The sequence below is a fragment of the Homalodisca vitripennis genome, chromosome 6 (assembly GCF_021130785.1).
Source record: "Homalodisca vitripennis isolate AUS2020 chromosome 6, UT_GWSS_2.1, whole genome shotgun sequence".
Lineage (NCBI taxonomy): Eukaryota > Metazoa > Arthropoda > Insecta > Hemiptera > Cicadellidae > Homalodisca > Homalodisca vitripennis.
The window spans coordinates 72,843,084-72,870,024 of record NC_060212.1 but is presented as its reverse complement, the minus strand read 5'-3'; the positions used below and the strand labels follow the sequence as shown (position 1 = coordinate 72,870,024).

Sequence of the window (26,941 nt, the reverse complement as noted above, 5' to 3'; positions counted from 1 at the left end):
TTGTTGAACAGCTGGCAGTTTGGTAGTATTGCACAACGCCGCAAGCACATTTATGCGTACGTCACTGCCTTGCCGGGCAGCTCTTGTGTTCTTCTTCATATCCTGTTGAAGCAGTGCGAATAGTTTTATGTGTTATATGATCATCTTTTTATGAAAGTTATATATTTATAAACTTTTGAAATAAACAGTTTCTTGAATGGCGATAAAAGTCTTTTTTCCTCGTAGAAATATTTTTTACTCCTTATATTTATAATTATGTATTTTGGCTCTTGTTCCGAAATTCTACATTTATTTTTATTGTTTATATTTAGGCTTGTTTTTACTCCAATAAGTGTTACAATCTTTTATTTACTTCTATAAACATCTGAAAACCATTTTGTAATTAGAAAAATATAACACCCGTTAGAGGACTAAGAATTTGTAAAATATTTGGTTTTCAAATTTTTGGCATGTAAATTTAATTTTTTATAATAACTGTATATTAAATATGTAATATACTTATTTTCTAGTTCTATTCTATTACGTATAAGCACGCAATGTCATTATTTATATACGTAATTAAAAAAAGGAAACAGTAAGCATTGGGTACAATTTAAAAAGGAGCTGGAACGCTAAATAGTAAATCATGTGTATTTTGGGCAATAAATATGATAAAAGATATTTTTTTGCAGTTTCTGTTTTATTTTGTTAGCTAAAAAAAGAAATTAAAATTAGCGTTGAGAAAATCTAATTTTAATTTTTTTATAAATAAATGAGCGCTAATCCAGAGTTTAGCTGAAACTGTTTGGCGCTTTAAGGGTTAAGATCTTTAATTTGGATTATGTTATTTTGGGTTGTATGTTGGCAGTGATAGTAAGATCTGACGGCAATAACTTTCATTTCAGTAAACGGGTGCCAAATATGGGTATGTTGATAAACTAAGATACTCATTGATTAACCCAAATTCTGCACCTGTTTTTTACGTAACATAAGCATTGAACAATTTTTTAATGTAATAAGGAAAATAATTATTGGAAATAACTAAGAATATGTACACTCATTCATCAACCCTGTTCATATCTCACCACTTAAGAAAAGACATGGCAGGTGAATCTTTCTTTTACCAAACTAATAAACAAACATTCAATCAGCAAACTAGTCTTGTCTATTGTGCCGTATGTTTGTTATGACAGTCGATAGATACTACTCATGAGTCACAAAGGGGAACAGAAGTGTCTCAATGAAGGCGGGTTCTTTTTGTAAGAGCATCATCATCATGATCATCTGGTTAGTAGTAGTAGTAGACCGAAGAACTGAATAGTAAACAAAATTGAATTAATTGCAGTATTTTCCGGTCGTCCACTTGACTTTCAAAATGTCTAATACTTGTAGGAGTGAATACAGATTTCTGGTACGTATTTACTCAGTTCAGAGTATAAATAATTTAAATGTGTCAATGTCTCTGAAGTATACATTGTCAAAGTATGCAGTGAATTGAATGTTCAATCAATTTGTTTGGCTTGGCCTATCCAATGTAGTAGACGAGTTATGCAATACGCAAGATGAACACCCAGTCATCAGAGACTAAAGTGAATATTCAAGTGTTTTCTACAGGTCCAGTGGGGTCGAGGTGGGAGACAGCTGCACGGGGAGTGGAAAGTGTGGCGTTGTCTGACTCCAGCGCCTGGTATGTTACTCAAGGCAAAGTCTATATCCAGACTGAACTGTCGCGCAGCATACCATGCCGCGAGGGATGTCAGGTACCTTGCCAAACTCTTGCACTGAAGGTCTGCTGCTCGCACAATGTGAGTAGTACACTGTCAATGTTTCTCTGTTAAGTGTATGTTTATGTTTTATAACCAAGTGAAAATAGGGGTCAGCACAGATCCATGGCAGTTGCGTTATTAATGCCATTACCTTGTGACTTTTGAGTACTTAAAATACTTTTTATTACAAGGTAGGAGTACACCAACACATATCACTTAACTGGCTTTGCTGAAATTACATGCAAAATTTAAACCTATCGCTCACTTTATTTTTGTCCTGTGGATAGACAAAGTATCAAATGGATAAGAAATTTGTATATCCCATTTGTTGACAGAAGAGAAAGTTTGCCACCCTACTGAGTGATAGACTTTAATGACGCTCAGTCGAATTCCACGGACAGATTTACACCTTCTTAGAACTCATTCTTATCTATGTATAAATAAAGTGTCATGCAAAATTTAAATTGTACAGATAAAATCATATTCGAGATATCCTGTGGATGGGCTACATAAGACTCAGCCAAATTCTATAGAGGGATATGCATATTACCAAACATGGCGTTACCTATGTAGTAATGTAGTTAAATGCAAAAATTGAAGTTCACACATTGAACTCACTATCCTTATGTTTGCTGCTTTGAGACATCTAGCAGTAAACAGATAGGCAGACAGACAAGCTGAATTGGAATTTGGCCAAAACTTAAGTGATAGCTAAGGAAATAACAAGTTTATACCTACATTGATCTTGACATAAAACTCTGAGTTATAGGCTGTATCGAATTCTATCATCTATATACAAATAAACTGATACCTAGAGTTTGACTAGATTTTGTTATGCAACATCTGCTGATATGCCAGAATATCAAAAGACCAATCCAAAAAATATCACATGTTAAAATGTCATATGATTTTACACAGTCTTTTTACAAATTTGTTTATTCTACAATTTTCTTCTTGTCATCATGGTTACCCAAGGGACTACAGTAAGATGTGAAGGAAAAATCATGTTTCCTTCACGATCTTTCCATCATGGGATCTGATGAAAGGACCTTCCTTTAGAGTTATATGGGTCTGTTGATATGTTCCTTGAAGATGAAAGGCCTCACAAAAATAAAATTCAATGATTGTTGGAGTATTTGTTTTTAAATTAAGTAATCCTTTCATCGTCATAAACAAACTTCAAACGAAGAATAGGGTAAGATTTTCGCTAACACTTAGCAAAATTTCATGGAGTTACAAGCATCATCTTCGAACTTGATGTTTTTTATATAAAAATGAAGCTTCATGCAAACTTTCAAGTCTATAGGTCAATTTGTTTTTGAGATAACTTGTGGAAGGACAGACAAAAATGAGATTTTTCTAGTACAATAAGTGATAGACTTTACTAACACTCAGCCATTGACAGTTTTAGATAATTATTTTATGTCTTTTTTAAGATTGGTTTTTTCAAACAAATTATCAAGTTGCACTTTTTATTAATTGTAACGGTAAGTAGGCTATCATGAATACAGCAATCTTAAATGGAAAATATAATTTCTTTACATTTTTGTTTATAAAGCATACTAATATGGTTGAAACGGTTCCACACAGAAGGTATTAAACATAACTAAGGAAAACTACTGTCACACTTTACACTGTTCGTAATTCATTGTGCTAGAAATTGTTGATCTATGTTTGATTCCCACATTGAAGCTACCCTTCTGTTGGCCAACAGTTTCTGCCAATTTCTAACCCTTTCGATAGTCTTATAACAAAGAAAATATACAAAATATCACACTATTTAAGGACAGTTTAATAGAAATTACTATATTTTAAGAACTGCAATTCATATGCTCTATCTTTCTTTATTTGATATTATATAATTAATTGGGTTTTCTGATAGAACCTTAGAATTGGAAAATATATATAATTGTGTATTTTTATGTATTATCTATTAACTACCGACTACTGGCTGCTGTGACGGGCAGGTATAACGAAGCAGTGTTGTGAAGATACCCACTGGCAGCAGCTCAACGTCCCCTACCAGCTACAGGTGGCTGACATTGCACTCGGTCCCTACAACTTGGTCTGATTTGTACATTATTGATACATACCTTGTCCAGATGGTGTGGTTACTCACTACCGACTACTGGCTGCTGTGGCGGGCAGGTATCACGGAGCAATGTTGTGAGGGTACCCACTGGCAGCAGGTCAATGTCCCCTCTCAGCTACAGGTGGCTGACATTGCACTCGGTCCCTACAACTTGGGCTGGCTGGTCGATCGAAATAACTGTGTCTACTTTTCGGACAACTATGCCAGTGAGAACTGCCTCTGGTGGCAGGTAAAGTTAGTTTTTCATTGAATTAATGAAATGCATTTTCTCAATATCAATGATTTTGTGTTGAAGTGGAGAGATAGGCTTTTGTTTACTCTGGCATATCTAAAGTACTGTTTTGGATCAATCTGTCTTATTATTATGAATTATCTTCAGATGTTGGTGTTTTGTTATCTAAATGTATGTGTGTTTTGTTATTTCGTCCTCATATATTATTTTTAAGGAAATCTGAGCTGTAGGTGCTGGGGGGGGGGGGCTTGAGTATTATCAACTCCACATATTCAGAGAAAGGGTGAACAAGGAGATGCACCAGCATATTTCCGTCTCCTGCTCCACCTTTAGAATACTATTTCCTCCATATTTCCATTTATCACAAATTTTAATTAGTTTAGTGACACCAAAAACTAGGGCTAAGGTAATGTTCTTTTAATGCTTTTTTGTTAAGAATGCCTTTTTGTATCATTGTAATAAGTTTGCTGTCTTTTTATCCCCTTACAACAAAAACTATTGAATCAATTCCTTCTTTGTTATATAATAGAACATTTTAACCATTTTAATTACAGTCTTTAGTGTTATGTTGGCCTGCACAGCCATACCCAAGAGTGCTGGCCAATTTAATCCAAAATGTAGTAGATGAAAATATAGGTAATATAAAAATAAGGTTAATTTATTTGCAGTAATGAAATCTGCTTACAAAATTTGTTATATTAACAAGTTGTGGTGTTAAAAAAATTGTAATATGCAATACAAATGCTCAATATGAGTGTCGTTAGTTACTCTACAAATATCAAGGTGATTCCAACTCTGCACACTCACTGCATGTTTAATTTTGTCTTAAACTGCCTCACACATTGAGCTATGTAGTGCTGATGAGGATCATTTCTGAAATTTGTCCAAACCTTCCAATGAACACCAACAACAGCATGAGTTCAAGCAAACTCCTAAACACAAAATGCTTTTCTTTCTTTTTTGGTCGCTATTTGAGAAACAGTTAAGCGTTGTTCAACCAAGTCACCATGAATTTGCAAAATAACAAAAAATGGATTTTGAAAGTACCATAAGTGTTGATCTTGTACATATTTTTAGATAGCTAGATCAAGAGCAGTTTAGTTAATTTTATTAAATTTTCTAAAAGATTTTAACAGATAGTGGAAAAATATATTTCTTATTTTATAAGATTTCTAACAGCGAATGATCTTACCAAAAGATGAAATAATTAATTCATTTTGTAATTGTGCTTGAGGAATGCTCATGGAGCAATAGTATGCAACAATAGTGTCTCCCGAATTATGGCAGGAGTACTATGGCGGCTGATGCAAATTTATCGGAAAACACTGAAATTTTGTACACTTCTTGTACCATTAAGATTGTTTGTCCATGGCAATTGTAGGGTTAAAAAGAGATTATAAAGGGATATTGAGTATAAAAATCTTATTGTGACTTCTGAAATACATCTTAATAGTTCCTTGCATTATTTACAATGTGAGTTTTTCAGAAGATATGTACGTTAAGTTGTTGTTTGTCAAACATTGAAATATGTGTACCGTGTATATATGTAAAGAGTTTTTCATTTTGGGCGGGTAGATGTTGAGATAAAATCAAACAAGCTGTGTATGATATATTAACGAAATTTATTTTTTGTATGAAAGGCCTATGTATGCTATTATGTATGGAATATGACATCGTTCAAATGTCCACCGCGGTTTCTCACAATTATACGGATGCGAGTGGTCCAAGTTTCAATTACTTTGCCGCATACATCCGGTTGAATTTGAGAGATGGCCTGGGTTATGTTGATTCATTGGTTGATTGAGGCCTATTGGCATAGACCTGTAACTTCAGAAAACCCCATAAAAAAGTGTAGGGCCATCAAATTGCATGATCTTGGTGGCCAATTCACGTCACCTCTGCGAGAGATAACCATACCCTCAAATCGTTCATGCAAAATGTTCATGGTGTCGGTCGCTGTGTTGGCACGTAGAACTGTCCTGCTGAAACCACATGTCATTTACGTCCATATCGTTCAATTTGGGCAAAAAGAAAACCGTTATCATTGTTCTGTAGCGTTCGTCGTTGACAGCGATGGCCTCACCAGCATTGTTTTCAAAAAAATACTGACCAATCACACCGCCAGCCCAAAATCCGCACCAAACAGTAACTTTTTGTGGATGCATCTCTACCTGGTGAACCTAATGTGGGTTGGCGTTGTCCCATATACAGCAACTGTGCTTGTTAACATAGCCACTCATCCAGAAATGTGCTTCGTCGTCCAGATAATTTTTCGTCCGAAATTAGGGTCCTCTTCCAAACGCTCCAAAGCCCACTCGGCGAACAGACGATGATGTCTATGCTCATAAACTTTGAGCTCCTGGGTCAATTGGATTTTGTACGGATGTAGGCCTAAATCCAGACACAACATTCGCCAAGTTGAAGTTGCGAAAGGCCGAGTTCTAGTGCACGGCAAGGAATTGACTGCCTCGGGTTCCTCTGCACACTTTCACGGACAGCGGCGACGTTCTCGATAGATCTGCTGTTCCTTTGACATCTGGGTGTAGGCTAGTTGTTTACCAGGTTTTCTTGAATATAGCTACCAAACGTTGAAGAGTTGACAATGAAGGGCCTCCGCGTCTACCTTAAAATGGTTGCACGCACGTAACGTTTTAACTAGTGAATACTCATTTTGATAATAAAGTTTAATCATCTGAACGTGCTGCTCACTCGTGTAACTTGTCATGAAATGGCATCACTCACTGAACAACAATACACTAATGAAACAGCTAACACCAAAACAACATGGCCGCCACAGGCTGCCAACATCTACCCGCCCAAAAAGAAAAATCCTTTGTATATATCAATACTAATAATATATATATACATATATTAATACTAATAATTTTTTGATACTTATCTTTAAAGTTATTAACCATAGCAAATTAATTATTTCTGTGTAGGTGTTGATAAGAAACTACTTATTTGAGAACAACAGCATCTTGTGTCAAATATCCACCAATGACAACTCAATTTGGGTCACCAATAGAATCTCTCCCTTTGTGTATAAGAACTCAACGTCCATAAAAGGTATGTTGTTTAGTGAAGAGAAAGAGAATGGATGGGACTAAATTAGGTATTGTGTGTACACTCACATGTAGAGCTTTACTTTAAATTTTCTTTTCAATAGTATATAAATAACATGGCTATTTTATCTGTATATCTTATTTTATGATTAACCACAGCTGTTACCCATAGTACCAATAAAACATTTTCAAGATCAGAAAAGGTTGAAAGAGATCTTTAACTGCACACAAAATCTTTCCACACTGGAAAATAAGGGGGAATTTCTGTCGTCAACAAACACGTCATTGGAAAATCATACTCATCTGTGCTGTAGCATCAGAATACTGGAATACACCAAATTGTATATTTTGATATACAGTAATAAGAATATTTTTTCTACTTGCTATACAAAACACATTGTTCACAAGTATGCAGTTTACTAGTATTATGAACACTCTTTGCTATTTGTAGGCCATAACTTTTTTTTTAACTAGTTGAATAATATTGATTACAAACGCAACAAACATACACATATCCCTATGCCTTAAATTTTGCTTTAACACGTTTGCTAAGGGGTACTGTTCGGACGAACTGCACTAACAACGCTATAATGCTCTGTTATTTCACCTGTTGTGGTCTGCAATCTTCCTGCAGATCTCTAAAACTTTTCAAACTAGTTCTGTATGAAGTATACATACTTTCTGTTACCTCATATCGGCCTGTAAATACATACTTCATTTCCTCCCATCAAATACATTTTTTTGCACACCTTTTGTGTATTAAGGTCAGAAACTTCGGTGTCTTCTGTTTTACTGAGGCAAGCATGGAGGAATATAGTGACAGGGTAACTATACGTCAACCATGGTAACAAGTGACGTGTAGAGGGTGTTGCATAAATGTTGGCTTGTGTTACTATGACAGCTTGCGTGTAGATATATATATATATATATATATATATATATATATATATATATATATATAAAACCGGTCAACTTTGATTAGTTTTAAACATTGAGCTGGGAGGGATACAGAATTTTGGTATGTTTACAGCATCAGAAATAAAATGTAATACTTAAACTGGTGTCAAAATGTAATAAACGTGTTGAAAGCTGCTAATTATAAAGTTAACTTTGACTCTTGGCATAATATAGGCCATCGGTGGAACGAAGTAGTGATCAAGAACCTAACAACACAGCTGCGCTGGAGACAGATAACTGCAGAAGGTGTCTTTGAAGAGAAAGGCTCCTTGTGGCTGTTGTCTTCTGCCAACGATTTGTTCCATCTTCGACCTGACTGTGACAATGTCAATGTGAGTTTAAGTTAACTCAAGCTGTCATTATATGTAGGATCCTGTCACCATTATTATAAATACAATAGTTTAACTTACGTGATAAGAAATTGTTGGCTGTGTAAAAAATTATAATATAAACTATTGCAATTATACTTATTATTAGTTACTAGCAGTTACCCGTGGCTACACACGCAAATTTTGTGTTGAAAAACAGGGACACCATAGGCATATTCTTTTTAAATGAAGTTCTAAAATCTTCAGAGTTAAGTGATAGTTACTGAAAGATATTCCAATCTTTTGATCCATTTGATATTTAAGTTTAAAGATGCGTCTAAAGTCGGAGAGTGAAACTGATATTGTAAGTACCCGTGAAATAACTCGGATTTCTCTCCAACTCCATGATATTTTATTGAATAATTCCAGTGATTTTAGTTGAACTATTATAGGCCAGTGTGGATGATTCTTAAAGTTCTTAGCTTTTCAGTTTACGCACTTACAATGGTGGGGCTGTGTAGATTAGAAATGGTAGTAGGTATATTTTAGGTACATATTATGTCAATGTTCATGGTTAACAACTTCAGATGTAACGCGAAATTGCTAATGGCTATTATTTCAGGCTTTGCCCGTGCTTAATAACTTCTGGTTTGAGTGAGTTATATTTCTGATGCCAATGTCAAGTTTACATTGTTTCCCTGGTCAAGAAAAAAAAAAAAAAAAAAAAAATATATATATATATATATACATACACAGGTCTTAGAAACCAAAGTATTTCATAAAGTGTCTCTACTTTCGGCCACTGTAATTCACTTCCAGTCTAAGATATTTGTGGTACCACAATTAAATTTGCTTTGTGGCCCTAATCAAGAAGATATATATATAGTCTCTTAGAGCAGTTTCAAAAGAAAACTACAATTTTTCAATGTACAATATTTCATTGTAATTAACAACTTTGTCAAGTACACTTTTAAAACATACACAGAATAAAATAAACAAACAAAAGAAGAAACACCTGATAATAAACATTCTAAATGTTTATATATATATATATATATATATATATATATATATATATATATATATACATAAGGATGTCTGAGAAGCCTACATCTGTCAAAAGACAACTAAAATGGGCTTTACAACTGTCTTTAAATTTATAGTAAAAGTTAGTAACTTTGTCTTTGATAAATTGTCTTTGTCTTACAGTACTGACCAAGCACTGCATACTTGATATTTTGTTAAAACGTTCAGTTAAAAGTATATTTTTCCTAAAACTTATAATTTTTTATTTTAATAAACTCTGTGCACAACACCGATTTCAGAAATAATCAAAATAAGAGGTTTTGTTTCTATCAATATTACTCTTTGCTTACAAAACTAAAAATGTTAACCATTTTATAATATTAGTTAAATTAATTGAATATATGGTTGTGTTGTCATAAAATAGTGTTTACACATAACAGTTGTTTACACTTAACAGGGCCTTTTAATTAGTAATATTTGTTTACTGTAACACATTTCTTATGAGATTTTGCTACTTTAGAGACCAGTGGGGCATAGCCTGGACAGACTTTTGAAGTAGGAATAGGTTTCTATGTTAACCCTAAGAATGTCTATGTAAAATTTCAGTACAATCGGTCCAGTAGTTTTTCTGTGATTGAGTAAAACACACACAGACACCACTAGATTTTTATGTAATAGTAAAGATTGCTTACCTCTTATACCCCTTATATTAAAACTGTGTTAAAACAATTTACTGTTTGGTGGACAGCTTTCAACAGAAAGAGTCTAAACCAGTGGCGTAGCGAAGGGGGGGGGTCCAGGGGGTCCGGACCCCCCCCGAAATTTTAAGACGTATTAAAAAATAAAGCATGGAGCAGGAGAAAAAAAGGAGAGTTATCATTTACTCTTGTCTACAAACATTAAAATTGATTGATTTAATTGATTAAAGTGGCCGTTGTTAAAAATATAATTGTCCTTTCGTTTAAATCATAAAGTATAAACGATACTTTTGGGCTCGGCCTTTCGGATAGTGTAGTGTAATCACGGTATTGCTATAGAGCGCGGTCACGTGACGTCGCAAAGCAACCTAAATTGTAACACGGCGAACATTCGACCTCCAGCGCTCGTTGTGTAAACAACTACTGGAACAACATGAGTGACATCTTCAAGAAGATGGCACAGCGTGCTTTTGGAAGCGCCGGGAAGCCAGCTAAGAGGCCTAGCTCTCTAAACCTGCCAGCTCGGCGCCTAAGAAGGTCGCTGCTCCAGCAAAGGGCCTTTTTAAAGGCCACAACGTCACAACTTCTACTGTGACATCTGACCAACCTACGGCTTCGGTTTCTACGCCCAGGATACCCTTGCTGTTCCTGGAAAGTGTTCCGGACTGGCCTACCCATGCCAAGAAGTTGGAGGAGTTGGCGCGGGACGGCCTGACGACAACATTCCACGGTGCTCACTATCGCTTGAAAGTGACCACCGTGGAGGACTTCAGGGCAGTTCAGCGGTACCTATGTTCCAAGAAGCTGCCCTTCTACAGTCACAACCTTGGGCGTGAAAGATCGCTTAAGGTTGTGATCAGCGGACTGCCCGACACCGATGGTGTGGAGCTCTTCGATGTCTTAACTGACGAGGGCTTCGCCGTCGACGAGGTTGCACGACTTCGGACAGCCAGGGGACCTACCAGGAGCTGGCTGAGCACGCTGACCAGGGACAGTGAGCGAGAGAATCCTGACACTAAGCGGGCTTGCCAAATCTACAACGTGACAAGCCTGCTCCATGTCAGGGTCTCAGTCACTGTCTACAAGAAGCCGGTCGGCCCGCCGCAGTGCTACCGGTGCCAAGGTTTTGGCCACGGCTCCGGCAACTGCGGGAGGCCGAGAAAATGTGTGCGCTGGGGGGGGGAAATCATCTGAAGATGAACTGCCCCAAAGTCTCGACGGAGAAGGGTCACTGCTGCAATTGTGGCGGCGATCACAACGCCAACTATCGTGGGTGTCCAGCCTACAAGGAGGCCAGAGCGGCAGCTGGTCCAATTAGGCCGCAAGTCCCCGGCCTACCAAACCAGCGGCGAGGCGATCAACGGCCCAGCCGCCCAAGCGACCAGCGCGAGATGAGTCACCAGCGGACTCCGTATCGGAGAATGAAGCTGAGGACCACATGCCGCAGAAGAAGAAGCGCCGGAGGAAACCCCAGAACCCAGCCACCGAATTCCTCGCCCGCCGGCATCTGTGGCTGACCTTCCCGGTCACACAGAGGCCCAGGGCGACTCCCAGGCAGAAACTAGAGTGGCCACATACACCAGCCACTCTGCCGCAACAAACGGAGGCGCCAGCAGCTGATGCAGCATCAGAACCAGCCGCCCCCGCCCAGCGCAGCCTACAAGCCGTCTTGAAATAGCTGCGCAGCTGACCGCCCTCACCCGGCTCTTCAATGAAGCTGTGGCCCTCAGTGGCACACCGACCAACTGATAGACTGCTGCAGGAGCAAATGGTACAGTTGACAGGCAAGTCATTGAGCTCAACTGCTCAGATACTGCCCACAGACCAGGAGGAGCGCCCAGAGGCCATCCTAGCGACCCGACTTGGACTTGGACAGTTTAAATTAGCGACCACTTCGTTCAAATTCGTCTTGGGGACGTAAAATGGCTGCTTAGAATTAAGTCACGACGTTTATTTTAGTGTCATTAAAACTGTAGACGTGTATATAATTATCGAAAAAAATATAAAAGATCACTTTCGGGTCGGAAAATACACTTTAAAAAGCTCTACTGATAGAAGTTCCGACTACTTTAGATTTCACTGACTGAGGTTGTTTGTCTTTGCCTACATTTTACTTAGTATATTCCGATCTGAAGTGATTATTTTTGTTTTTTTTTCTCGATAATTATATATTTATTCGTCGGCGTTGAATTAATACCTAAAATCAATGTCCTAACAAAATTATAAATACCACTTTTACCTCAACCACTGAACCAGTGAAATCCAAAATCGTCAAAACTTGAATCTGTAGAGAGCTTTTCTTTCGGTATTTATCGACCGGAAGTGATTTTTTGTCGATAATTATATAGGTAGTCGAGTACAGTTTAATGATAACAAAATCGTCGTCCTAACTCAATCAAAAAAAACCACGTTTACCTCTATAACCGAAGTCCGAAGTAGTTGAAGTTATAATCATTAGAGTTTTTTCAGGTGTATTTTATTTCCGACCAAAAGTGATTTTTTGGATTTTTCCGATAATTATATACTCGTCTACAGTGTAATGATACAAAAAATCGTCATTATAACTCATTTCATAAATCCCTCAATCAGTGAAATCCAAAGTAGCCGAACTTCTAATCAGTAGAGTTTTTTTCCGGTACATTTTCCGACTGTTAGTTTGATCTGTACCGGAGCAACGCTCGAAAATTGCCCTCCTTTTCTAAAGGGTTTCGGCCGTCAGTGGCCCAATGTCCCCGAAGGGGTGTTTAATTTTTTCCACAGAATATAGTTGTGTGTCAATTATATGCTTTTTTTTTTTTTTTTTTTTTTTTTTTTTTTTCCTTCTGAGGGAAGAGGACACTTTGTCCCCGCACTTAGTCCTAAAAGGACCTTTGCGCCTCCCTTACTTTTATTTTTTTGCCCTCAAAAACCGAGGCTTTTGCAAAAACCAATCAGATTTAAAGGGCTCCTGTTCTTTGATGTCCTTGGGGCTGAGGAGGTATGCTCCCAGGTATCTTTTCCTAGTCTCTACGATGGCAGGACAATCCCAACCAAATGTGCTCCGCTGACTCCTCCTCCTCTCCACAGAGTCTACATTCGCTGCTCCGACTAAGGCCTACCTTCAAAAGGTGCTTTCTCAGAGGGCCATGTCCTGTCAACATTCCTAATATCAGTCTTATATCCTCCTTATTCTGGTCTAGGAGAGCTGTCCATCCTTTTGCATAAGGAGAGATAAACATTTTGGATATTCTTAAACCCGAGGCTCTGCTCCAATTCTTATATCTTGTCCTCTTTTCCCCAATCTTTAACCAGAGCTTTTAATGCTGGAGAAGGATATTCCACATCCTGGCTCTGGCCCCACCAATATGGATTCCGCTCCCTTTTTGGCGAGGATGTCCGCTTTTTTCGTTTCCATGAATTCCTTCATGACCCGGCACCCATCCGAGTGTAGTGTTACTCTATTACTTGTTGCTAGCTCTGCTAGGGCCTTCCTGCATTCCCAGACCGCTTTCGAATCAATCGAACAGGTATCCAGTGCCTTCAGTGCAGCCTGACTATCAGAGAGTATAAGGTATGATAATCCTTTAGTCCCCAACTGTGTGAGTCTTCTAGAACATGAATCTATTGCCATGACCTCCGCCTGAAAAACTGAGGCATGTCTTCCCAGGGGCACAGCCATGTCAACTCCAGGTCCATGTATTCCATATCCTGCCCTTGAGTCTAGGAGTGAACCATCGGTGTAAAACTTCAGGACTCCTTTTTTTTGGGTAGGCCTCCCTTTTAATCCATTCCTCCCTACTTCCGATAGAGACCGTGTATGGTTTTTTCAAAGGAGTATTTCTTAACCATAGTATCAGATACTTTGGTTAGCATTTCAGCCTCAGGGAAATTTTCCAATATCTTCATATGGCCTTCTAGGGGAGGTAACATTTATTACCTTTGTCCCTAGAAGCTTCATTGCGCTCATCGCAGCTGTTCTCATCACTTCCTGGCCAAGAGGAGTATAACCCAGAACCGCTTCCATTGCTAGTGTTTGGGCAGGAGCTCATTGCTCCCGTGATGCTTAAGCAAGCTAACCTCTGAAGACTCTGTAGCCTTTTTTGCAGCTGTTGTTTGTTCGACCTTCGGCCACCATACTAAAGCAGCATATGTGACCATTGGTTTTCACTATGGTTTCGTAAATCCAATAAATCATTTTGGGTTTAAGTTCCCCATTTAAATCCAAAGAGTCCTCTTACAGGCCCCAAGGGCCCATTATTGCTTTGGATATCTTGTTTCTAATATGGGAGTTCCAAGTGAGCTTCTCATCCAAGATTAAACCCAGATACTTCACTTCTTTTGTTTGGTTTATGCTGATTCCCTCCAGGACCGGTTTAGCTAGCTGGAATTTCCTTTTCCTGGTAAAGGTAATCATGTTTGTTTTTGATGGGTTGATCCGCAGACCTTCCCCATGACACCAGTTGCTTATGAAGTTCAGTTCTGTTTGTAATTGGCGTTCCAGCCTGCCAGTGTTTTTCCCTTTAATCATAAGCACTAGGTCATCCGCATAACATAGTAGCCTTATCCCCCTCTTCTCTGCTTTTCTTAGGAGATCATCCACTACCATCGCCCACACAGGAGAGGAGATAAGACTCCCCCCCTGGGGGGCAGCCTCTTTGGGCCGTGATCGCAGCCGATTCGTCCCCGTACTTGGCTTTCACCTGTCTGCTTTTTAGGAGGGCTACTATCCATTTGACTACGTCTGAGGAAACTCCAAAACGTTCCATCGCAGTCTTCATGGATTGATATGCTACTCGGTCGAAAGCTCCTTCAATGTCCATGAAGACGCTGACTAGGGCTTCCCTTTTTTTCGAAGGTATTCTCCACCTCTCTCACTAAACTGTGGAGAGCTGTGGTGGTTGATTTTCCTTCTATGTATGGCGTGTTGTGTGGGACTAAGTGGGTGTTCCAGTAATATTGCGTCCCTTATGTGTCTATTTATTATTTTTTCCATAGTTTTCACCATGAAGGAGGTTAGGCTTATGGGTCTATACGAACTGGGTTTTGTTGGATCCCTGTCATTTTTTTCCGCAAGAACACCACTAGTGCTATCCTCCAATTCTTTGGTATATATCCTAGGGCGAAACTGCTTCTAAATAGAATGCTAAGGGTATTTAGTAGAATGTCCAGCCCCTCTTGAAGCAGGGCTGGAAAAACTCCATCCGCCCCAGGAGATTTAAACGGCTTGAACGATCTTATCGCCCATTTAATTCTTTCGTGTGTGAATAGTCTGTTAGACACCTGTCTGGCTTTTGCCACCTCCCGACTGGATCCCCCCCCATATAGAGGAATAAGTATCCTCATTACGAGTTAGTTGACCCCCCGGAAGTGTGTCTCCAGAAGTAGTTCTAAGGTCTCCTTCCTGTTCATTGTTAGGTCACCGTTGTCCTTTACTAGAGTCCCCATAGGATTTGTATGCTCCGTTTGGAGAGTTTTTTTGAAGCCTGGATGCCTCGGGAAGACTGTTGATATTTTTACAGAAATTCCTCCAGGTTCTTCTTTTATTTGTTCTTAGTTCTCTTTCTTATATTCATTTTGGGCCTGTAGATAAGGGAGCCAGTCGTCTGTCCTTTTTGCCCATTTTAATAATTTCCTCGTTTTTGTTTCTTAATGTTTCCAACCTCCCAGTCCACCACGGCACATCCCTCTTCAACCGGTTTTTGCCTGGGAGGACAGTTTTTCTCGTAGGCCTTTATTATAGCTTGCTCTACTATTTGTGCAGACCTTTCTAATTCAAATTCATTTCTCTGCAAGGGTCCCTATTTCTTCCAACTCTTCTGCCAGGGACTCTCTGTAACCTCTCCAGTTGGTCGATTTAGGAACCCTGTGGGTCACGTATCTTTCCCCTGTCTCCTCTAATGTCGAACCTAATTGGACAGTGGTCCGATAGTGAGGCCTCCTTGGAGACGTGCCACCTTACTATATTTAATGTTTTTTAGTCCTGTAGATAGTGTTATGTCCAGGACTTCTTTCCTATTTCTAGTTATAAAGGTTGGGCTTGACCCTCTATTCTCTAACACTAGATCATTGCTGAACATAAACTGTAGAAGTTCCTCACCTCTCTTGTTTGTGTTCGTACTTCCCCAATACGTGTGGTGAGCATTGCAGTCGCAGCTGAGAATGAGGGCCGAGCCTCTGTCTCTGCAGCTCTGCAATAGTCTTTCTAGTTCTTTTGGTGGGCAGCTTGTTGACGGGTTGGGGAAGTAAGCTGAGGCTATAGTAACCTCTCTGTCCCCTTGCAGTGAAGTCACCTTCACTGTAGCCGCCACCAGATCCCCTTGTTATTAGATCTGTAATCGGAAAGACTGTTATTAGTTTTGAAGTTAGAATACAAGTTCTTGGGTTTTTCAATTGTTTCGATCATAAATGAGATACCTACCTGAGTTGTCAGTCCTCTGATGCAACCTCTATAGATCCAAGGCTCCTGGATTAGGGCGATATCCAGGCCTGTTGAGATAAACCTTCTTCCCAAGATGTCAGTTGCGCCCTTTGCATGGTGTAGGTTTGATCTGTATTAGGCGCATACTTACCCTTCTTCCCACCTCCCCCCAGGTGGGTCCATCCCCCGTCTCTTCTTCTGGATTGCTTGGAGACTTTATCCCCTTTTCTTCCTCGAGCCGAGACGGATGGTCCTTTGAGTGAAGGTCCCTTCTTCAAGAAGAGAGAACAGGTGGGTCTTTCTTCTTCGACCGCTGCTCTGGCTTGTGGAGTAGACCTTTTAGGTAAGGTATGTACAGATTGCTCTGACACCTTCGTGGCCTCCTCCACTTCCATCTCTTCAGCGGTCATTTTTTTCTGTGGTGACCGTCTCAGATTTCTCTGTAGTCCCCTCTTCCCTTGTGGGTTGTTCTATGTTTTTCTTGATGTTTTTTCTTCAGTCTAAGCTGAAACTTTCCCAAACTTGTAGCCGATCCATGGACCTTCCTTCTCAAGTTTGTTCGCTGTAGCGCAGTCGACTGCCAGGGTGAGTAGGACAGACTTCCCCCTCGTCGCTTCTCCGCAGAACATTCCATTCTCCGACAGATAGCTCTTTGTTTTGTCCTTTTAAGAGCTTCATTATCTTTTCGGTTGTGTCATGTATGCTGTCAGGAAGATAGACAGTCGCGATTCACGCACGAGGGATTTCTTCCTCTGGTACTATCCTTAGACTGGGCCTCTTCCCAAGGCTTTAGGGAGTCTTGCTTTCCTTTAAGCCATTCTGCTGTTTCAGTGTTTTTCGCAGGTGAAGATTAGAACCCCTTGTCTCCTGTTTGATACCGTAGAATCTTGGAGAGTAGGGACCCTCCTGTTCCTCCACGATAGCTTTCAGGATGAAGCTCTGGATCTTCTCCATCTGTTCAGTTGTGAGTAGTGTCTCGGGAAAATTGGAGTGCAAGACCCCTACCCTTATACCAGCTACCGCTTGTTTTGTATGAAGGTTTCTGGGGTTGTCCAGATTGCTCCTTGCGTTCCCCCTTGATTTCCTTCGTTTCTTTGTTTTCTTCCTCCTGATGGGCCTCCGGAGTGGATCCATCAGAGTGAGGTCTTTTCGGTTTCTTTCCCTCTTTTTGTTTGTTCAGTTTTCTTATTTCTTTCTTCTGGGATTGGTTTTAAGGCCAATTCCCTGGCTTCTTCTTGGGAGTACCCTCTTTTTCGGAACCAGACCATGCGTTTCCTGGCGGCTCCACATAACTTAGGCAGTGCTGGGAGCTGTCTCTCGACTTTTGCTCCCTCTTCCTTCTGGTGATCGCCCTCCAGTATCGCATCTTCTTCATCTGTTTCGACTCTGACCGAGTCGGAGGCTATTGGACTTCTACTAGGAAGTCCGCCTGTTTTTTTGGGTTTGGTCAGGATTGCTAGGGTCAGAGCCCATCATCAATCCTCTGTGTTTCGTGAATTTTCATCCACTTTTTGAGTGCTACAAGAGCTCTCTGGTTTGTTTGTTTTTCTGTAAATTCTGTACTCATTGTGTTCCCACGAGTAGCGGAGATCTAAAGGTCACCCCAAGCATTGTCCCGCTCTACTTGGGGAAGGCTAGGTTTAAACTGGAGGTCGCCAGGTATCCAGAGTTCGCATATTTACGACCAAGCTCTCCCTTGATCACGCAGCCCTCGGCATATGCTGTTCCACCTTGGCTTGGATTAACAGAAGGAAAATTAGAAATTAGAATAGCTTAAGATAGATTGTTGGGGAAGATTACCCGACAGGTGAGAGTAGTGGGAAAAGAAAGTTAAAAATTTGGATAGTTCAAAAGAAAGCCCGCCAGATCAGCTCAGCCTGATCGGAATTATAAAAGAAGACAAGATTTGGATCAGGCAGTTCCCAGGTGCACGCGCACGAAAAGTACAGCACTCAAGAAGAGAGAAGGTGGCTGTGCGTGTGCTTCGTGGACGCTCTGGCTTGGCACATGTGTTGGGGTATGAAGACCCCGCCACTTCGCACCCCAATTATATGCTTGAGTGAAGCTCTGTTTTGTTCTTTTTCTTTCTTATCCAGTGAATCCAACGTCACTTTGGAGCCTTATACTCGGCCAGAATCGAACTTCGTAAAGTTTCTGTAGCTATACAAGAAAATTTGTGGTACTAGAGTTGCTGTGAGAGTTGAATTTGCCTATTACATCTTTCCACTTTCTATAAGGCGTGGTTACTAAAGCTCCATATTTTTGGTATTTACCTTTTACCAGTGAACTCATTGGCAAATAACACACAAAACGTCCCCCGGATCTTCCAGTTTCGGACCCCCCCCGAACGAAATTTCTGGCTACGCTACTGGTCTAAAACGTTATTGTCACAGTGCCACATACAACAATATTGCAATAAATATTTTAAATATGCCCTCATTCGAAAAAATGGTTCTTCAAAATGACTACACAAGTAAACTGCAAGGCATCTGGCCATCCATGGGTGGAATTTAGTCTCTTAGAAACCCGTTAGGTGATCCAGTACCTTTGCTATAGTTAATATACTTACCAATAGTGTTCATTCCAATGTTTTAAATTATGAAAAATATATGTTTTAAGAGATTAGTAGCTTTTTGAGGGTGGCATCTGATCATCAGTTTTAGTGATGGGTAGAAACCGGTAATGTCACAAAAATATATGAACTGAAAATAACTGGTAAGTAAACCAATTGTTAATTTTTATTTGTCTTTCGTTTTACAATGTTATCTTTAATTGCAATAAATACTTAAAGTATGCCCTCATTTGAAAAAACAGTTCTTCAACATGAAATCTGCAAGGCATCAAGCCATATTGTAAGTTCTGCGAGGATTGTTCTATCTAGAAATTCTGAATGGAGGATTAGAGTTAATATATGGGGACAATATTGTGCCAGTAAATCTTTCCTCCATCCATAATATTTCATAAATCTTTTATACTTAATTGTTAATTTGACAGTTGTCGTTTTGTGTTGCTAAATGGTAACAAGAGGTCATTTTAAACAACAGTCTGGTACCAGAAGTTTGTGTGACAGGTAATAGCACTGCCCTGTCGTGCGGAGGATGTGGCCAGTCTGACTGCGGCTCCCCACGCTCTCTGGCTGCTCACTCACTCTGGACAGATCCACGTCAGACAGGGGATGGGAGACTCGTGTCCCCAAGGGGACAAATGGCGCACACTCAACCTTGAACAGATTAGTGAGTCTCAATAGTCGTAGAGTTTGAACAGTTTTTAATTTAATATTTTGTTTAGTGATGGGCAATCCAGAATTTTCTAACCTCAAATCCATTTACAAATCTTAAAACATTGATTCTCGATTTTTGAATACTAATAACTTTTTTGCCTAACTATGAATCAAGCAAAATCATTACCGATCCAGTTACACACATTTTTAAACTTTGTAGATTGCCCTGTAACACAAAAAATAATTTAAAAATATCACTATATTTTATAGGGGTTCGCAGAGGTTCAGGGAACAACTACATTTTAATAACTAAGTCATATCCCCCTACATTCTAATTTAATTTTATAGCATAATATATGGGGTTTCAGAATGTATTCCTTTAATCTCCAAAGAATATGGGCATATATTTGTATCACTTATAAAACGTATTTTTAAAATTTCAAACCACGCCTGGCTAAGACAAAAAATATTAAGATATAAATGTAAATATATTTTATAGAGGAAATATTTATATAGTTACACAAATTCTGAGGTAATTAAAAATTAATTAGTGACTGTCTGTTTGTTTCGTGTTGAGCACACGTTGTCCACGCATACATGTAGCAGACACGCGGCATTACAGGAACATAAACATAGAAAATACAAACTGCAAGAACAATATTATTTACAAATATAGGATAGCCAGTTAATTTTATTATCTATCTATGATTTTACAAGTTCAAAAGTATGGAAAAGCATGTGTTATCAATCGATAATTTGTGTACTGCCGATAAGCTGTTGCCTGTGAAATATATACAGTAGTCATGGTGATGCCAGCATTAATATGAAACTGCATACAAAAATAACTTACTCTCCATAATTTTGCCATAAAGTATGAAAATAGATGTTGTTGAAGATTTAAGTTAACACAGTCGCTGCGGGTCACTGTCCGGACAGTCCCGTGACCCTCGCCAAAACTGCGAGGCACTGTCCGGACAGTGCCGATACGCACAATGCATTGCTTTTTCGTTTCGCTTGTCACGTGCTGCGATCTTGCAGGAATTGTCGGAAACTTTTCAAGCTTGTTCTAGATGAAGTATACTTACTTTCTGATACGTCAGTTCGTCCTGGAAATGCGGGCCTACTGTCCCGACAGTGCCAGCGAAACAGCTGAAATTTCACATGTTTATTGCTATTATGAACCAGTAGGAAAGCAATAAAACACGTGTTCCTAATTTCTTTTCCCTTGTGTTATTGTTTTCGTGAGTAGACGTATTAGCAGCTAGGCTTGTTAGTAGTAGTAACAAATTGGATAGGTTATTACTACTAAATTAAAAGTAAGGTAATCTTTTACCGGTATTGCGATTTTATCTATATGTGTGGTGCTGTAGATGGAGCTTATATTGGTCACTGTTAAATTACATTAAAATACAAAACCAATATTTAATACATTTTATTGTGAGGCCTTTCGATATCCAAGATACCTTCATCAGACACATCACAAAATATTTTATGTATTTTTTATGTAATTTAATTTTATATGTGTGGTGTCAATATTTTTCTTGTACATAGTATACACATATTTTGCTTTTTTGTATACAGTATGTATTGTCTCCTTAGTAAATTCATTTAAACGATACTGTTATTTGTTTTACTGTGCGGACAGCACGCGGCGGCGATCTGCACCGCGGGCTCTGTGGGTGTTTTACGCTATGTGCGGGAATACTGTCCGGACAGTAGCGTTGTCTAGCAACAGAACCTGATGCAAATCAAAGTCGATTGAAGTATTGTTGCTACTTTTGGACATCACACAACACATTTGGTAAGTTATAGTTAAATTTTATATAGCCCGTCATATGTTAACATAAATGATGCCATGCCAAAAATGCGGGCCACTGTCCGGACAGTCCCGATGATTACAAACGCATAAGAACGTAATATAATCGAATATCATTATTTTATAGCGCATCAAACCAAAATAACGCCAATTCAACGAAAATCGCAAGTTTGAATTTTGCCGCATATCGGGTACATCATTGGCCGCTCTTGCCGCAGCGAACGTGTTAAAATATACAAAAAACTAAATATGTATTTATAATATATTGAAGACTACAAAGTTATATTACAAAAATTTAAAGACACACAGACACTGTGGATGTATTGTTATATTGTTTATAAGTTTTATTCACAACGATGACAATTTAACCAAATGTTTTCAGGGATGCAATTGACTTTACAAATTTTGGTCGGGGTCAATGTGGAAGAAGTTGCTCACAATGTGGAAGGACCCCAAAGTGGACTAATTGAAAACTCAAACTAAAAGGCAAAAGGTGCATAAAAAGTGAAGTGCACATTTGAAGGTTGTTTGCATTTGGTGATTGAAGATGTTAACCATGTAGTTAGTTTTTTAGAGAGCATGTGCACTGCTGAGGAGTTCAAGATGGGGAATTGGAAAGTTAAAAACATCAATAAATATTACCCAGATTTTATTTTGTTGGATAAAAATTGTTCAGTGAGACATCTGTTACAGAAAACTGAGGTTGTAGATGGTCTACATTGGGGACAAGTGTCAAAATGACAAGTCAGGAGCAGAGCCAAAGCAAACAAATCTGATATTTCCTACTAGCACATTTTTGAAGTGACTTGGTCACGGGTGTCCCACTTAAGGAAAACATAGACTCCAGTCGATTGGCTCAACCTGGTTCATGTTTGACACATAATCTTACTAATCATGATACTTGAATATTACCTTTTACCTTATTTATGGAGGCTATTGGTCCTAGAAAAAAAATCTTTGAAAATCATGAAAAATTTAAGATATAAAGATTCTGTTAAACATATATTTTCTGAACTTGGAATTCTGACAGTATATGGTTTACACATATTTGAATCAATAATTTATGTAAAACAATTTTTTGATCCGATACTAAAAACTAATAAACATACATATAATACTTGTTTAAATAGACATATTGATCAACACAATCCCGAATTTTACTAAAAGAAAACATATTACAGAAGTGTGAGATATTTACATAATTTACCAACAAAATTTATAATGGAAACAGATTTGTTAAAATGTATAATAGAAGTAAAGGATTATGTAACTAATTTGTCTCTTATATTCTTTTGAGGAATATTTCATTACAAAAACTGATGAATTCATTTAAAGAAGAATTTAAAATAAATTATTAACATGTTACCATTTTTTTTATTTATATTTAAAAATGAATATTAGTATTTGTTTTATTGTAGTGACGCTATTCTTTGTACCTTGTACATATTACGTAATAAAGTAGTTTGACTATGACTATGACTACCTTGAACGTTTGGTTGTACCAGATAGGGTCATTTCTGTGCTTTTGACATTTTAAAATGTTGAATGAACATTTTTCGAGAAATTGCATGACGTTTGTAATTTTTTAATGAATGATGTTTACATAGTCCAGCCATAAGAGTGTTTCAGCGGTCATGTACTCACAAGGATAAGCAATTTTAATCGTGAGATCTGTTGCAAGTACTGTAAAATATACATTGCGAGTTGTCATGGGGGTCAGTGCCAAGTCTGTTTACACATGACACAACTTGGCAATTTTTGGAACTGGCACTTGAATGTCAGACACTGCTGTAATTCTCGTCAACAACACTGTCTGACTCATAAATTAATCATATATTATTACATAATGATTTCTTAGACTGAAAATTAACTTTGAATTTTTATTTAAAAAATAATTTATTTACTGTATTAATTTTTTCTTCACTTTTTTGCTTGTAACTAACTGTAGCCATCCATCCATCCTTCTGTTTTCCTCGCCACTTCAGTGTTTGCCCCTTAACAGTTTACCTTTTATGTGGGTGGCAATTTTTAACCCATTACAGACAGTTTTGGATATATCCACAAAATCAAAGTAAAACTATACAAATGTAATACTATACAAAACTGTAAATGTATACTATGTAAAACTATATTTATTATAAAGGTTTTACAAAAATATAAATAAAAACTTTCATAATAAAAGTTGATTGCATTTTACCAGCTTCTTCTTATTGAAAACTAAATGCTTAATTTATGAACATACACTCCAATAAATGGCAAATTTGTATTTTTGTGAGGCCTTTCGTGTTCAATGAACACATCGTCAGACCCACATAACTGAAATAAAAATTTGTCATTTATTGGAGTGTTTGTTCATAAATTAAGCAAAAGTTGATTGATTTATTTTTAAGGGGAATTTGTTTTGTGCACTGAGACACTGTTTTGGATATATGATCAGCATGCCTTCTTCTGCTATAAAACCATTAAAAACATTATTTGGTGCATTTACTCACACACTAAGTTGTACATCAAAATGTGTCTGAAAAACATGTTTCTATAAAAAAATATGTTATGCTGAGCGTAAAAATCTCGAGGCATTTTACTGATTTTCAACCGTCCGCAAAGAGTTAATGAAAGGGCCAAAACTGTATTATACAACTTCATGGTTGTTATATAGGTGACAAACAGGTGACCCTGCGGCATGTCAGCTGTGGCTGTGACATAATCTGGGCCTGTGACACCAAAGGTGATATGTACATGGCGGTGGGCTCACCTTATCTGATAGCCACTGATACCTTTTCTCCAGCGTGGGTGCAGGTCGATGGCAGACCCTTGTCGAACACTCATTTCGTAAAGGTAAATCTTGCACTGATATTGCCCTTTTTTCAAGCAAAACTTTCCATAGTCCAACTTGTGGTATTTACAAAATAGTGCAACTGGTTCCTGTATTAAATTGGTCTTCTTTAAATCTTCCAGTGTCAGAAAATTTTTCAGTATATTAGTATAAGTGCCAAGGATATTTTCCAGAGACATCTACAAAAGTGTTGTACAATTTTAAGTAGTTTGTTTAATATTATTAGAAATAATTGTAACTTTCAATTTTCAATATTTATTTCTTATTTTGTTATTAGTTTCTGTACTAAAACAGCTAAGAAGTGAGTAAAATAGTCAGTGACAGAAAGTCGTGATAATCTTTTTGAAAGGGCCTCTGTGGTATAATTTCCTTCCACCCACCATTAACCCTCCAAGCGCTACTATCGCACTGTGCAATATGTTCGAACCACTTTAAAGTGCTACTATCGCACTGTGCGATATGTTCGTTTTTGTTAAATTACCGTAAAACAGTTTATTTAATTATTCCGTAATTTTCTTAGTACAATGTAGGTGAGATTTCTCTACGCACTGACTCTATTTTGTAAGCCTTTGAGTAGAATGAAAAATAACAGTCAGCTGATTTTGTCAACTGTTGCCGCGCTCGCCATGGTGCCCACAATCTGGTGCGACTGACTGGTGTGAAACTTCGTGTGTGCATTGTATGTTGTACTTCTCAAAAACAAAGACGTAGTCGGTACTGGTGCCCTGGATGTGATTGTGGTGTTCATCCTAGTTGCTAAAGTGCCTTAGAACACTTCAGGAGGCCTGTAGGGGGAGGCAGAATAAAGAGGGTAGCGCAGCAATCAGAATCTAACTCTGACTAATTTTGTTTAGTCAAATGTAAATATGTGTAACAAAAGGATCATAATAAGATTTTTGTACTATGCATAATTATTATAACAGACATTTAGCTTTTGTGAGGTTATATGTACATCCAAACCAATATTGTTTGAGAAGTGTTTACTTTGAATGTGTCCATTGTGCAAATTGTGGTGTGCGGAACATTTTTTTAGTTTTTATATTTTGTGTGTATTGTTTTGGTTCAAAAGGCTTTGAAGTGACATTTTTATTGCTCACAATGATATTTGAAACAATTAATATATTTTGAAATATTTATAATTATAACCATGTTTTAAAACGCATTTACAACCTCACTATCTAAACAAAAACAAAAAGAAAAAGATTATCTGCTACTCATCAAGACTTTTTTTAGAGAAAAGTGGTAAGTGTTTTGAATTATCTTTATTTCCTAAAGCATGTTTTTCTGAAAAGAATGATATATAACACATGATCTTTGAATGTATATTTGTATCTAAAAAGTGGCTTTTAAGAAACCATGTATTTGTCTTCAAAACTGCCCAGCACTTTAAAGTGATTTAATTACCACTTGGAGGGTTAAGAAATTTAAAAGACTTTGTATCTTGTAAGAGATATTGTTTGTGTTCTAGCCTCTTTAGTTCTATAGTTAAACATTTTAAATTTAGATATAGGTACCTAAATTTCAATATAATTATAGTTATTGACATGAGTAAATTTGTAAACTATATTGGTAGACTAAACTCTGCTATTTATCTATTTAAAGCGATCAAGTTAAAAGAGAAAGATTTATACTTAACAAAGGAGTAATGTTTCATCTATCATTTTACTGTTAAAAACATTATTATGTTTACAATAAAATTCCTCGAATCCTTAAAACTATTTCAGTCTAGAAAAATGTATAAACATTTATGTTATCAATGGTAAATTCTGTTACAATTCTTGAAATGTGTACTTCTGCCACAAATAAGTATAGTACTGTTCCTTCATTTATAACTGTGGCCAGGTGTTTGTGGGCTCGGAGACGCACATTGTGTGGGCGCTAGACAACAAGAACAACATCTATGTTAGGTCTGGGATATTCCACGACTACCAGCTGGGCACTGATTGGGTGTTGGTCCCAGATCTGCAGGCTGCAGAGATCACGATCAGGTAGTGTACATGGTTTTGTGTGTATGGTTCTGCAAGTCATGAATGAGCATGGGAACCCAGATATAACTTTGTAGTATGTGAGTTGAAACCAAGCCTTTAAAACATGTTGAGCTTTAGCTTATAATCAAGTTGAGTGTGAAACCAAGCCTTTAAAACATGTTGAGCTTTAGCTTATAATCAAGTTGAGTGTACATTTTTAAGTAATTTACATTACTCACCTTTCAAAATACTCCATAACAAAATTATGAAGCTCACAGCAGACAATAAAACTCGAACATTTAAGTTTTTAGAACCACACCGCACTAAAATATCGCTTACACAAGTAAATGTCTTTAAAGTTTTATTTTAACACTAAAGACTCTTCACATTGGGCGCAAAATATTTCAAGGATTAATTGTATAAGCAATGGTTTCACACGGTATGAATGGAAAACTGATGTTAGTTATGACCCTGACCATGCATGCCTAAGAATTGAGAACTGTGAGTTTGTTTTGTTTAAGGATAACCAGTGATGTGTGCAATTTTAAAATGTGTAGTATGTTGAAGAAGAGAAAAATTTTCAAA

General features: G+C 37.9%; 1 protein-coding gene across 1 annotated transcript in view; it reads left to right on the top strand.

Moving 5' to 3' along the window:
- LOC124364435 overlaps positions 1–26,941 on the top strand; it is a 76,510-nt gene that overhangs the window by 45,420 nt on the left and 4,149 nt on the right. The window contains exons 15-21 of the mRNA XM_046819929.1: positions 1,594–1,784; positions 3,848–4,066; positions 7,012–7,138; positions 8,266–8,423; positions 19,591–19,753; positions 24,213–24,391; positions 26,232–26,377. Of these exons, the coding sequence (XP_046675885.1) occupies positions 1,594–1,784; positions 3,848–4,066; positions 7,012–7,138; positions 8,266–8,423; positions 19,591–19,753; positions 24,213–24,391; positions 26,232–26,377 (1,183 nt within the window). The remainder of the gene's footprint in view (positions 1–1,593; positions 1,785–3,847; positions 4,067–7,011; positions 7,139–8,265; positions 8,424–19,590; positions 19,754–24,212; positions 24,392–26,231; positions 26,378–26,941) is intronic.